We start from the raw sequence: 13378 nt of genomic DNA, 5'->3' as shown, positions 1-13378 counted from the left end.
TTTGATCCAACTTGGGTTAGATCTAAACACAGGAAAAACAGAATAGAAGCATAACGACCTCACCCCACCCCACTTACCATCCCCCCTCCCCGTCTTTCCCCCTCTTTCCATCCTAGTTTTTTAAACCAATTCATGAACCAGTGACTTATACATTGATGACTAATAATGAACCATATGTTGTAGATATTACTCCACATTTATTATGCTGTTTTGTGATATACAAATGACATGAGAAAACTTGGTATACTTATTTGTATAACATTATTCTTTAAAACCCAACAAAATAAAATAAAAATAAACACAGGGAAAACCTGCTATAAATAAGTCAGAAATTAGATTATAACCAAAAAAAAAAATCTACGGGAAATCGTGTTTTAAAATTTCCTGCTCTCTGACGGCACCTGGTGTTGCATGTTTATAGCACATTCAAATCTCTGTTTCTTTACTAACGTAGCTGAGTTCTTGAAAACTGTAGCATCTGACTTGAAAACCTTTGAGGTGAGCACACCAATAAACCAAAGAAACAAACCTGTGCAGATGCACAGCTTTTCAAGTGGAAATCCTGGAGACTGCTCACTCTTAGAAGGGCTGGGCTGTTTTAATAGTTTATTTCCCTACTATGGTAAAAGAGTACTGAAGTCAGGCAATTAACCTTTTACTGTTCTTTTAAAAAAGATTTCCTCTGGTAGAAAATGGAAACTAAAATTGTTTTACATTATTTAGTCCATTTGTGTGTGTGTGCTGATTGCAAGCTGCCCTGTGTTCAACTGCAGAAAAGCAGGTTATACTTTCTGGAATAAAGAGAAAACTTTCTTCCATGGGTGTTCAGAGCCCACACTTGAAATATCCTTGTTTTTCATCACAAAACCTCTTGGTGCATGAATGTACACAGAGCAAGCACTGCAACAGGTTATTGGAACAAGGAATGGGAGGTCTGGGAATGCAGTCCACAGCCCCATCCAGCCCAAGGAGTATAAGCTAGAGCAGGGGTAAAGGTAAAGGGACCCCTGACCATTAGGTCCAGTCGTGACCGACTCTGGAGTTGTGGCACTCATCTCGCTTTATTGGCCGAGGGAGCCGGCGTACAGCTTCCGGGTCATGTGGCCAGCATGACTAAGCCTCTTCTGGAGAACTAGAGCAGCGCACGGAAATGCCGTTTACCTTTCCGCCGGAGCGGTACCTATTTATCTACTTGCACTTTGACGTGCTTTCGAACTGCTAGGTTGGCAGGAGCAGGGACCGAGGAACGGGAGCTCACCCCGTAGTGGAGATTCAAACTGCTGACCTTCTGATCGGCAAGTCCTAGGCTCTGCGGTTTAACCCACAGCGCCACCCGCATCCCTTAGAGCAGGGGTAGTCAACCTTTTTATACCTACCGCCCACTAATGCATCTTTCATGGTGTTAAAATTTTCAGTGCTCGATGGAAAGAGGATTCAGCTTGTGCCATAGAGCCCCTTACTGCCCACCTAGAATCCTGAAATGCCCACTAGTGAGTGGTAGGGACCAGGTTGACAACCCCTGACCTAGAGTAAAGGTAAAGGATCCCTGGATGGTAAAGTCCAGTCATAGGTGACTATGGGGTTGCGGCGCTCATCTCGCTTCAGGCTGAGGGAGCCGGCGTTTGTCCACAGACAGCTTTCCAGGTCATGTGGCCAGCATAACTAAACCACTTCTGGCACAACGGGACACCGTAACGGGAAATGTCATTTACCTTCCCGCCTCAGCAGTACCTATTTATCTATTTGCACTGGTATGTTTTCGAACTGATAGGTTGGCAGGAGCTGGGACAGAGCAACGGGAGCTCACCCTGTCACAGGGATTCGAACCGCCAACCTTCTGATCAGCAAGCCCAAGAGGCTCAGTGGTTTAGACCACAGTTCCACCCGCGTCCCCTATAAGCTATAGTAGTGCAGGTTGGCCCTTTAAGGGGAAAGGGTCACTGCCCCACCATCAGTCAACTCCATTTGGCTCTGCTTTATGTTGACCCTGGCACCACCTACTGTTGGCCTCCCAGAATGCATGCCCCAAAGGTTAAGGGTGTGGGGAGAATGACACAAAGTTGTACCCTATGGCGATCCCTCTGAGCACAGCCACTGTGGCTGTGCAGGAAAAGAGCACTTCCAAATAATTTTAGCAGGTTTTCAAAAACGGCATAGTAACTTGCTTTTTTTAAAAAAAAAAAATGCATATCAGAATGATCAGTTTAAATGAGAACATTGTTCCGAAACAAAAGTTTTGCTTGGAAAAAGCCCAGAAGGGCTTTCACACAGCTGAAATATGAACCTTCGGTCTGAGGGCATGAATTGTTGATGAGACCAAATGCTTTTAAAACCTTAATTTTCCAGGGTAAGTCTTGTTTATTGCTTTAAGACAAAGCTATATGGGAGCACGAGGTCATCTAAGGATTTTTTGCAAGGTAAAAATGATGAGCTCCGGATCGGCGTACACTTTGTCATGTCCAGTGAAAGTGCATTGCGCAACATGGGCTTTTGATTCAGCCCAAGACTTCGGTTTCTGCTTACAAATGATTTGCCAGTTGCTGTTCTGATAAAAGGGCTCAAAGGAGACTTTAAACCAAAATCGCAGAATAATAAAATCCAAATGCTATTCGGTTGGGAATTTTAATATTGAAGTTTATTAATATTAAAGAATGGCTGCTAAGAAATAATCCACCACGGATAGCCACAAAATGCCTTCTGGAAGCCGAATGGTCATTGACTGACTGTACAAACTGCTTAAGTAAGTAAACTAGTACAAGAATGGACAGCAGTTGCACATCTGTTCTGCATGTACACTAGCGGCCAAAATTGTGGAAACCTTTTGGGGAAAGTATGTTTCTGAGGTTTGATGGCTCATCACACCACTTTCTTTTTGGAGTAATATCATAAGATTATTTATCAATGGAAAGATTTTTTAATAATATTTATTGATTTTTTTCAAAATAATACACACAATTTGCACATTTAAGTTTTAGAATAAAGATTCTACTGAATCTTAGGACTCCCTCCTCCCCTCTGTGGGTCTTTTAAATATCTTATTCAACTGCCTATTATAGTTCCTCCAAATTTTTATAATCCTCCAAAGTTTTTGTAACGTTGCAAGAGTTATTCAATGTTTGCCAAAGAAATGGAAAGATAATTTAATGAAGGATGTAATGCAACAAAGTTTGTTCAATTGGGTCAAACGTTACAGTCAAATAACCAGAAAAAGGAAGCACCACTTGCTTAGGTTGATATGCAGTAGCTTGGCTTCATTTGAATGTAGCCAATGAGCATGAGTGTTTAGAGAGCCAAACAGTTGTTAAAGGTAAAGGGACCCCTGACCATTAGGTCCAATCGTGACCGACTCTGGGGTTGCGGCGCTCATCTCGCTTTATTGGCCAAGGGAGCCGGCGTACAGCTTCCTGGTCATGTGGCCAGCAGGACTAAGCTGCTTCTGGTGAACCAGAGCAGTGCACGGAAACTCCGTTTACCTTCCTGCCGGAGTGGTACCTATTTATCTACTTGCACTTGATGTGCTTTCGAACTGCTAGGTGGGCAGGAGCAGGGACCGAGCAACGGGAGCTCACCCCCATTGCGGGGATTCGAACCGCTGACATTCTGATCAGCAAGTCCTAGGCTCTATGGTTTAACCCACAGCACCATGAGCCATCAAACCTCGGAAATACACTTTCCCCAAAAGGTTTCCACAGTTTTGGCCACTAGTGTAGAAGGTTCCGGGGTGGGGTAAAAATGTTCCCTGTCTGAAACACTGGAGATCTGTTAGCAGTCAATACTGAGGTAGCCAGACGAATGGTCTGACTTTAATTCTTTTATTTTTTTGTATTGCTGTGCACTGCCCTAACCTTTTTTCTGGGAGGATGGTACAGAAATATAAGTAAACCACATTGCACCAAGGGCCTGGAAACTGATGGCGCTTGACCAAATCCCATCTTCTAGGATCCTGGCCCCATGGGGCAAGTAGAATAGAGCGTGCCTGCATTGGGCAACTCAGCAAATGAGTGTCTGTTTGGGGGCTGCAGTGCCACAATTTGACTAATACTTTAATTTGATTCTGTTGCTAGAAAACAGTGTGTTCTGGAGAAGGCAATATGCTGCCAGATGTCTGGGAGACGGCAAAGAGGATATTTTCCGTCCGTGGAAATGGCAGAGAATCTTTGACATCTCCCAAACACTGGTGTTTTGCTTTGTTTGCTATTGTTACCTTGTGTGTTTTGTGTTTTTATTTTGTGTTTTTACGCTGGAAGCGCCCCCTGTGATCCTTTGGAGGAAGGGCAGTTTACAAACGTAATACTTAAAAATTTAAAAATGACATGAGGTGGTGTGCTGCCTCATGATATGTTACTTTGTAAACCCTTTAGAAGACAATTTGGCATATAAGTAGTATATAAATTAATACATAATACAGTGGTACCTCGGGTTAAGTACTTAATTCGTTCTGGAGGTCCGTTCTTAACCTGAAACTGTTCTTAACCTGAAGCACCACTTTAGCTAATGGGGCCTCCTGCTGCCACCGCGCTGCCGGAGCATGATTTCTGTTCTCATCCTGAAGCAAAGTTCTTAACCTGAAGCACTATTTCTGGGTTAGCGGAGTCTGTAACCTGAAGCGTATGTAACCTGAGATACCACTGTAGTCATTTGAGAGTTCTCTGAGGCCTAAGTGTACAGACTTTGTACGTGGTCTGAAAGTGGTGGAAAACCTCCTTCCCCATTACAGTGGTACCTCGGGTTAAGTACTTAATTCGTTCTGGAGGTCCGTTCTTAACCTGAAACTGTTCTTAACCTGAGGTACCACTTTAGCTAATGGGGCCTCCTGCTGCCGCCGGAGCGCAATTTCTGTTCTCATCCTTAAGCAAAGTTCTTAACCTGAGGTAATATTTCTGGGTTAGCGGAGTCTGCAACCTGAAGCGTATCTAACCTGAAGCGTATGTAACCCGAGGTACCACTGTATTATTATTATTATTATTATTATTATTATTATTAATAGCTGCTCAATTTAAAATAGGGATGAGTTAATATTGTCAAGGTCACTTCCACTCTGTTTCTCATTTGATCTGTTTCAGATGCAGTTCTCCACATTTCCATGTCAATTAGCATTTTTTAAAAAAAGGTCCTAACAAAAATCCATTAGCATTTCCCCCCCCCCAATAATTTTTATTAAATTTTCCACAATTGTAACAAATATTGCATCAAACATTGCACAACCGAAGGTCAAAACAAAACAAAAACGAAAGAATACATCAAAGAAAAAAGACGACAAACAAACAATAAAAACGAACTTAATTGTTTAAAAAAACCAACCTTATGAACATATTAACTGACTTCTTCTAGCCCCTCCCTTCTGAGTTTCCTTGTATCTGAATGTAAGAGCTTTCCAATATCATTATTAAACAACAATATTCCAATTACAATCAAATTTATTCACTTTTCTTAAAATCCATTAGTATTTTTGGGCGAAATTTTCATAATATGCACATTTGTATGCAATATTGTCACACATTTTACAGAGCATTTTTGCCTAATACAGTACTGAATGCTTTTGTACATTATTTTCATTGTCAAAGGCATTTTTATGCACACGTTACGTGGCTCGGGAGGTGCATTGCAAAATTTGCAGCAGTGTGCCTTTTACAGGATGGCTGCATTTCAGTTTTCGTATCGTTTTGGAAAGGGCAAATCTGGCAAGTTCGCTTTTAAATGGGAACTGAATCGAATTTCTAGCCCATCCCTAATTTAAATTAATCCTTGAGCCCTATTGACTTTGGTGGGCATTGGGGATGTTGCAGATGGGGGATGTAGCAATGACATTCAGTTTGGTTAAGCCAAGGATGGGGAGCCTGAGGGCCAGAGGCAAAAAAGGGGGGCATCTGTTACCTTTGTACATCCTCATTCTCCCCTCTCTATCCTCCGTCCAGATAAGGAAGAGTTGTTATCAGAGTTCAAGAGCAGATTCTAGCCAGGCAAAACCACTCCAGGTGCAAAGGAAGACCAGGGCAAAGTGTGACCTGGGGAGAGGGAAGAGCCCCGAAAGCCAAATTGAGAGGTCTGGGGGCCATATTCAGGCCCCCAAGTCTGAGGTCCTTGACCCTGGGCTAAGTGAAGCTTATTTTGTAGGTGCAATAATAATTGTATTAAGAGATCCCGTTGTTTGCCTTTGGGTCGTATGTCATCACCGAAGATGACATGTTCCTGATAGATCTGCCAAGCAGAACACTTGAACCAAAGAAAAAAACTGTATGGCGGCTAGATGGTGTCTTTTGCTCTTCCAGGGAAGTTCTCTGCTGTGTATGCCCAACGTTCTCAAGGTGTATCTGGAAAACGGACAGACGAAAGCTTTCAAGTTTGACTCCAGCACTACTGTCAAGGTACTCTGAGCTGGACCCTCGATTTTACCTGTTATATTTTGAGTTCTATTATATTGCAGAAAGTGCTGGGGCCTGATGCACAAATGAACATTTGGGTATTGAGAAGTGCCTTGGAAATAGAATATGGAGGTTGCGCACACACACACACGTCTTGAATGGGTGACTTGTGCCACCCCAGTAAAGCGCTGAGGGCCTTCTGGAAGTTCCCTCATTGTGAGAGGTGAGGTTACAGGGAACCAGACAGAGGGCCTTCTCGGTAGTGGCGCCCACCCTGTGGAACACCCTCCCTTCAGATGTCAAGGAAATAAGCAGCTATCCTATCTTTAAAAGACATCTGAAGACAGCCCTGTTTAGGGAAGTTTTTAATATTTAATGCTGTATTGTTTTTAACACTTGATTGGGAGCTGCCCAGAGTGGCTGGGGAAACTCAGTCAGATGGGTGGGGTATAAATAAATAAATTATTATTATTATTATTATTATTATTATTATTATTAAGAACTTCCTACCTGTATCAATGCGGGTGGCGCTGTGGGTTAAACCACAGAGCCTAGGACTTGCCAATCAGAAGGTCGGCGGTTCAAATCCCCGCAACGGGGTGAGCTCCCGTTGCTCGGTCCCTGCTCCTGCCAACCTAGCAGTTTGAAAGCACGTCAAAGTGCAAGTAGATAAATAGGTACCGCTCCTGCAGGGAGGTAAACGGCGTTTCCGTACACTGCTCTGGTTCACCAGAAGCGGCTTAGTCATGCTGGCCACATGACCCGGAAGCTGTATGCCGGCTCCCTCAGCCAATGAGCGCCGCAACCCCAGAGTCGGTCACGACTGGACCTAATGGTCAGGGGTCCCTTTACCCTTTTACCTGTATCAGTAGCCCCATTCAGGCAATTTTGCTCCCTCTCCATGTAACATTGTGCAAAAGGGTAGCAGGGCTGTGCGTGCTAGTGCCACCCCACTGTCCTGTCTCCTCCCAGCCCTGTCTTCATGCTATCCATGCTCTGGGGGAAGAATTGACAGGGGGAGTCTGCTGAGCACAGGGTCATGTGGGCATCCTACACACATTCAGCGGGCTTCTCTATTCAGACGTTCCCCAGTGCATAGACAGAGTGCAGGGGGGGCTGGCAGGAGGCCAGGTGATGGGTCTACAGTTGACATGTAGAGAGAGAAATACCGAACTAGGGCTTATTTGATAAGCTTATCTAGTTTTGATTTCATACCGTTTCCGTAGGATGCTCTGCATGGTAGATTTTGCTGTGGCCTGATGTGTCTTATCACAAAAATCTAGGTCCGCCATCCGGTTATGCATGCTTAAGTACCACTGGTTCTTTTTACTTTAATATTTTTTTATTGAATTTTGTATGTCACCTTTCATCTGAACATCACAGGGCGGTTCACAATATACAAATACAAAATGGGAACGCAAAATGCAAAAACAAGGCAAGCATCCATAACTCTGTGATGGGTTGTACCCCATGCTAATATCTGTTTTAACCCATATGGGCGTGACTTCCCCCCTCCCCAAATCATTATAAAAACTCACTGAGACCCATGAGATTTGGGGTGCTTAGTAACCCCTGGAATTAGACAGTCCATCGCAATGGGTAAGCTTTTGTACCAAGAAACCTGCTGTGCTCTGAAACATCTCGGACACACTTGAAAGGGTAGTTTGTCAAGGAATTCTCCCCATGGGTCAGCTCTGCCTCTCGCCCATTCTGCTGCCATTAACGGTGCTCCAGATCTGCCACCCAAGATGGACACTTCACATTGCCTGACGTGTACTCCCAGCTGCGGGAATATCCATGCGTAGTCCTAGATAATTTATCTGGGGCATAGATTTGCTGTTTAATTTGTTGCTTTGCCATCAATAATTGGCAGGACATTATTCTCACTTTGAAAGAGAAGCTCTCCATCCGGAGCATTGGTTATTTTGCCTTGGTCTTGGAAGAGCAGTACAACGTGTTGAAGATGTATCTTCTGCACGAGGATGAACTCATCGGACAGGTCAGTTGCAGTACTTTTGGTGCTCCCATCAGCAAAAGGGTGGTGGACAAATGGGAAGAGCAACAATAAGTACATTACAGAATAGATTAACTTCCTGTTGCAGGGAGTTTGAGCTACCGCCAATGCTTTGGCACAATGGTCCCTCTGATCTCCTTTATTACTCCTACCCAGCTCCTTTACTAATCCAAGCCTTGGGCTCCATTCTGAGGGGAAAGGCAGCACCCATCTTTAAATGTTTGTGCAATTATTTTAGCTGGATTTTTAAAATACAGTGGTACCTCAGTTTTTGAATGTCTCGGAAGTCGAACATTTTGGTTTTCAAATGCCAAAAACCCAGAAGTAACTGCTTCGGTTTTCAAATGCTTTTCGGAAGTCAAACGTGCCACGCGGCTTCCGTATTGAATCTTCCAGAAGTAAATGCTTCGGTTTTCAAATGTTTTGGAAGTTGAACGGTCTTCTGGAATGGATTACGTTCGAAAACCGAAGTACCACTATATGCAATTGCCTGTGTTGTATTGTGAAATCGCTTTGAGATACTTCATCGGAAGACATAAATGAATGAATGATCTTGCTAGTTCATCTAGACTAGCAGCTACTAAAGGGGGGGGGATGGCTCCTCAGAATGTGTGGGTTGTGGGTGACTGGGAGCAGCTTCATTGGAGCCCTCCAAAAATGCCAATTCTTACATGGATCTGTTCCTGTCATATGAACTGCTAGCATTTAAGAATAGTGTTCCAACAGCCATGCATTCTGTTGTTCAAAGCAAATCTCTGGCCCTCTTTCTAGGTGTTGCTGGTGGTGGTAGCTCATAAGTGATGACTTTATCATCTGTTTGTTTGTTCTTTGTCTAAAACACCATTGGAATGTCCTTTGAGTCATATCAGACTTCAGGTGGACTTCAGGCAAATGGTTCCCCCCCCCAATACACTCCAGATAATCCTGATAAATATACTGTTCTGCAAAATCTATTCCACTTCCACTATAGACAAGGGAGGTGCGAGGAGCTAAACTGGATAGTGAAACTCCACCCACTTAGCCATAAGATATCATATTCAACAGTTCCCCCAGTCCCGGGTTACCAAATAGGCAGAATAGGCACCTGCCTGTGGGCCCCGTGCCTTTTAGGGGCCCCATGAAAATGGATCAAAATAGTATTGATTTGATCGTGAAAGAAAATGGCAATCAAGCTTTGTTAGAAGAAGAGAAGAAGAGGAGTTTGGCTTTGATATCCCGCTTTATCACTACCTGAAGGAGTCTCAAAGCGGCTCACCTTCTCCTTTCCCTTCCTCCCCCACAACAAACACTCTGTGAGGTGAGTGGGGCTGAGAGACTTCAGAGAAGTGTGACTAGCCCAAGGCCACCCAGCAGCTGCATGTGGAGGAGCGGGGAAGCGAACCCGGTTCACCAGATTACGAGTCCATGGCTCCTAACCACTACACCATGCTGGGTCTCTCAATGTTATTCCATTAGAGCACACACACAAATTAAGAATTGCTCACACTTTTTCAAGCAGCCATCCTTGCAAACTGTAAGAACTTGCTTATTATAAAAATGAAAGTGGACATTTTCAGGAAGCTGGATACTGAGCCAAATCACTGCATTGTGGCGGTAATTCTCTTATTTCTTCATTTCAGGTAGTTCAGAGGAAAGAGTCTCATGATTACCGCTGCCTCTTCAGAGTCTGCTTTGTACCCAAGGATCCACTGGATCTGTTGCAGCAAGATCCAGTTGCCTTTGAGTATCTCTATTTGCAGGTGATGTGGTAATGCATCATGGGTCAGTCTATAGCCCTATGTGCCTTGGTTGGGGTTTTTAGCAACACCTAACAGGAACCCGAAAGGTATTTCTCAAGTTTTATACTTTTGCCACAGCTCTGCTGTTGTCACATCCCACTGAAGTGCCTGCATAGATTAGCAACTGTTCATCACATACATAGCTCATAGATCCCACACAAATGGTGCTTTTCATTTTTTTAAAATGCATTTTTAAAACAAAATCCAAAACACAATGCACTTGATAGGATTTTCAAAATTGCAGCTCTTGAGAACTTCAGCCACATTCAGATGTGAATCTGACTCAGATAATTTGATCTATGATTTTTTCTTTACTTGGATTTTATCAAGGAGAAAAACCCAAAGCATGTATGTTGTAAATCTTCACAAATACAGTAATAGGAATATAAAAGCAAGTACATAGTATTTTGTATTTGTATATTCATTGTGCATGTTTATTCACATTTGTGTTTCATTACATTTTGAGAGTCATTGTTTTGGATTCCAGTGTGCTTGCATATGTATGTATGTATTCATGTATGCATATGTAGGGGATGCTCTGACTCTGCAGCTTTGGGAAGCCACTGGGAAAAACAAACAATTACTGTTAGAATTGTTGCTAGGTGTCCTCTACCATCATCAGTGGTGCATTGGGGTCATCTTATAGTCTGGATGTAATGGTCTTATGGTAAAAGGGCTCTTTGGATGGTATTATGTATTACTACACAGCATCTTAAAAAGCAGAGACATCACCTGGCCAACAAAGGTCCGTATAGTTAAAGCCATGGTTTTCCCAGTAGTGATGTATGGAGGTGAGAGCTGGACCATAAAGAAGGCTGATCGCCAAAGAATTGATGCTGTTGAATTATGGTGCTGGAGGAGACTCTTGAGAGTCCCATGGACAGCAAGAAGATCAAACCGACCCATTCTGAAGGAAATCAGCCCTGAGTGCTCACTGGAAGGACAGATCGTGAAGGCTCCAATACTTTGGCCCCCTCATGAGAAGAGAAGACTCCCTGGAAAAGACCCTGATGTTGGGAAAGATGGAGGGCACAAGGAGAAGGGGACGACAGAGGACGAGATGGTTGGACAGTGTTCTTGAAGCTACAAACATGAGTTTGACCAAACTGCGGGAGGCAGTGGAAGACAGGAGGGCCTGGCGTGCTCTGGTCCAGGGGGTCACAAAGAGTCGGACACGACTAAACGACTAAACAACAACAATACTTTAAAATGTTATAAGCCAGATCAGCTGCATTTGGGAGCCCTCCTACTCGTTTTGCTGCGTGGGACCCTAGACTTCTGCCCTAAAATTCTGCCTTGACAGGACCATTGACCAGGGACACCAACTTCTGGGTTAGCGGGGTGGGTGGAGTGGTTGCTTGTGGTTAGGAATAGCTTGCATAAATGAAACGGTGTCTTTCTCATCTTGCTAACCTGGCTCTGTCATTTTCAGAGCTGCAGTGATGTGCTTCAGGAGAGATTTGCTGTCGAGATGAAGTGCAGCGTTGCTTTACGGCTGGCTGCGCTGCACATCCAAGAGCGGATTATCGCCTGTGCTCAGCCACAGAAAGTCTCTCTGAAATATATAGAGTAAGTCACACTTCTCCGAATATGGCAATGTGCTTCTCTAGTCAAGTAGGTATGTGCAAAACTAGTGTCAAATAGGTGTTGAAATGCATAAAAGCTAACAGAAATAACATAGAAGCATGCATTGTATTAGGGGAAAATGCTGAGCGGTTTTTTATGAGGGCTTAGAAAACTATCCCAAATTGAATTTAGGATTGGGGAAACTGAGACAGATTTTCCCATCTCTATGTCTTAGTGCCACAATGGCAACTCCTGGTGTGCTAATTTCTTCCCCATTGCATATGATCTCCTGCAATAATGATGGCACTGGTGGGGGAGAAGGAAAAAGCAAATGCTTCCTTTAACACTGCCATTAGCACCAGGGACGCGGGTGGCGCTGTGGGTTAAACCACAGAGCCTAGGGCTTGCCGATCAGAAGGTAGGTGGTTCGAATCCCTGCGACGGGGTGAGCTCCCGTTGCTCGGTCCCTGCTCCTGCCAACCTAGCAGTTCAAAAGCACATCAAAGTGCAAGTAGATAAATAGGTACCACTCCGGCGGGAAGGTAAACGGCGTTTCCGTGCGCTGCTCTGGTTCGCCAGAAGCGGCTTAGTCATGCTGGCCACATGACCCGGAAGCTGTACGCCGGCTCCCCCGGCCAATAAAGCGAGATGAGCGCCGCAACCCCAGAGTTGGCCACGACTGGACCTAATGGTCACGGGTCCCTTTACCTTTACCTAGCACCAGAAAGGCAGAGTCAAGCAGTTTCTGATCACCTCTATCATATGCAACCAATGACCCCCCCCTCCCCCTCTGGGATGACTTTCTTTAAACGCAAAGAGTTCTGTAGGGTTATCCTCTCTGACATTTGCTCTCTGGGTTTTTTGTTTTGTTTTTGAACAGAAAGGACTGGGGAATCGAAAACTTTATTTCCCCAACTCTGCTCCGAAACATGAAAGGCAAAGACATCAAAAAGGCCATTAGCTTTCACATGAAGAGGAACCAACTCTTGCTGGATCCGAGACAAAAGGTAATACTGCTTTAGCACATCTCAGAAAGATCCCTGACTGCTTTGTTTCGCTGAGTTTGCTTGCTGCTGTTAAACAAATCTGTTCAGTGATCTTTGATCAGTATTCTAGAGTAGTCTAGGTTCTCCATTCCGGATTTAGTGGACTAACGTAAAGAACACAATGTGGGGAAAAGTTAGATTGGTTTGGCTGCATGCATGTGATGCAAGCTGAATATTAAACTCTCTCCTTTTTGTGTGTGTTTTGTGTGTGTATTAATATATATATTAATTTTCTGTTTTACAATTTAAAGTACTCATTTTTACATCCTTAACATATCCATGACTTCCCTTCTCTTTCCATGGTTCATTTTACATACCATTATTGCAGCCATCAAAACTTATTTACACTGTTGAGTTTATCTTAATGCTGCCAGCATTTTCAGCTGTACACAGTTATTTCCCATATATTCAATAAACATTCTTCTCTAAACATATGTTCTTCTTGTTCTCTTCTTCTATGTGTTAAGTCTGCAAACTGTGCATATGCTGTCAACTTAAGTTGCCATTCTTCTTTGGTTGGGACCTCACTCATTTTTTATTTTTGGGCTAACAAAATATGGGCCGCAGTAGAGACATACATAAATAACCTTTTTTGAGACCTGGAAATTTTCA

The 13378-nt window shown here is 43.7% G+C and overlaps 1 protein-coding gene and 1 long non-coding RNA gene across 4 annotated transcripts in view; one reads left to right on the top strand and one right to left on the bottom strand.

Moving 5' to 3' along the window:
- LOC307206659 overlaps nt 1-7506 on the bottom strand; it is a 306611-nt gene extending 299105 nt beyond the window's left edge. The window contains exon 1 of the long non-coding RNA XR_013834466.1: nt 7093-7506. This is a non-coding gene — a long non-coding RNA (uncharacterized lncRNA). The remainder of the gene's footprint in view (nt 1-7092) is intronic.
- FRMPD1 (FERM and PDZ domain containing 1) overlaps nt 1-13378 on the top strand; it is an 84044-nt gene that overhangs the window by 58435 nt on the left and 12231 nt on the right. For all 3 annotated transcript variants that reach the window (XM_079959131.1, XM_079959130.1, XM_079959132.1), the window contains 5 exons: nt 6270-6365; nt 8236-8361; nt 9996-10115; nt 11587-11723; nt 12601-12727. In XM_079959131.1, coding sequence (XP_079815257.1) covers nt 6270-6365; nt 8236-8361; nt 9996-10115; nt 11587-11723; nt 12601-12727 — 606 coding nt within the window. The remainder of the gene's footprint in view (nt 1-6269; nt 6366-8235; nt 8362-9995; nt 10116-11586; nt 11724-12600; nt 12728-13378) is intronic.

Source organism: Podarcis cretensis (assembly GCF_951804945.1).
Source record: "Podarcis cretensis genome assembly, chromosome: 17".
NCBI lineage: Eukaryota > Metazoa > Chordata > Lepidosauria > Squamata > Lacertidae > Podarcis > Podarcis cretensis.
The sequence above is the reverse complement of the archived record's forward strand: the minus strand, read 5'-3'. Positions and strand labels throughout refer to the sequence as shown.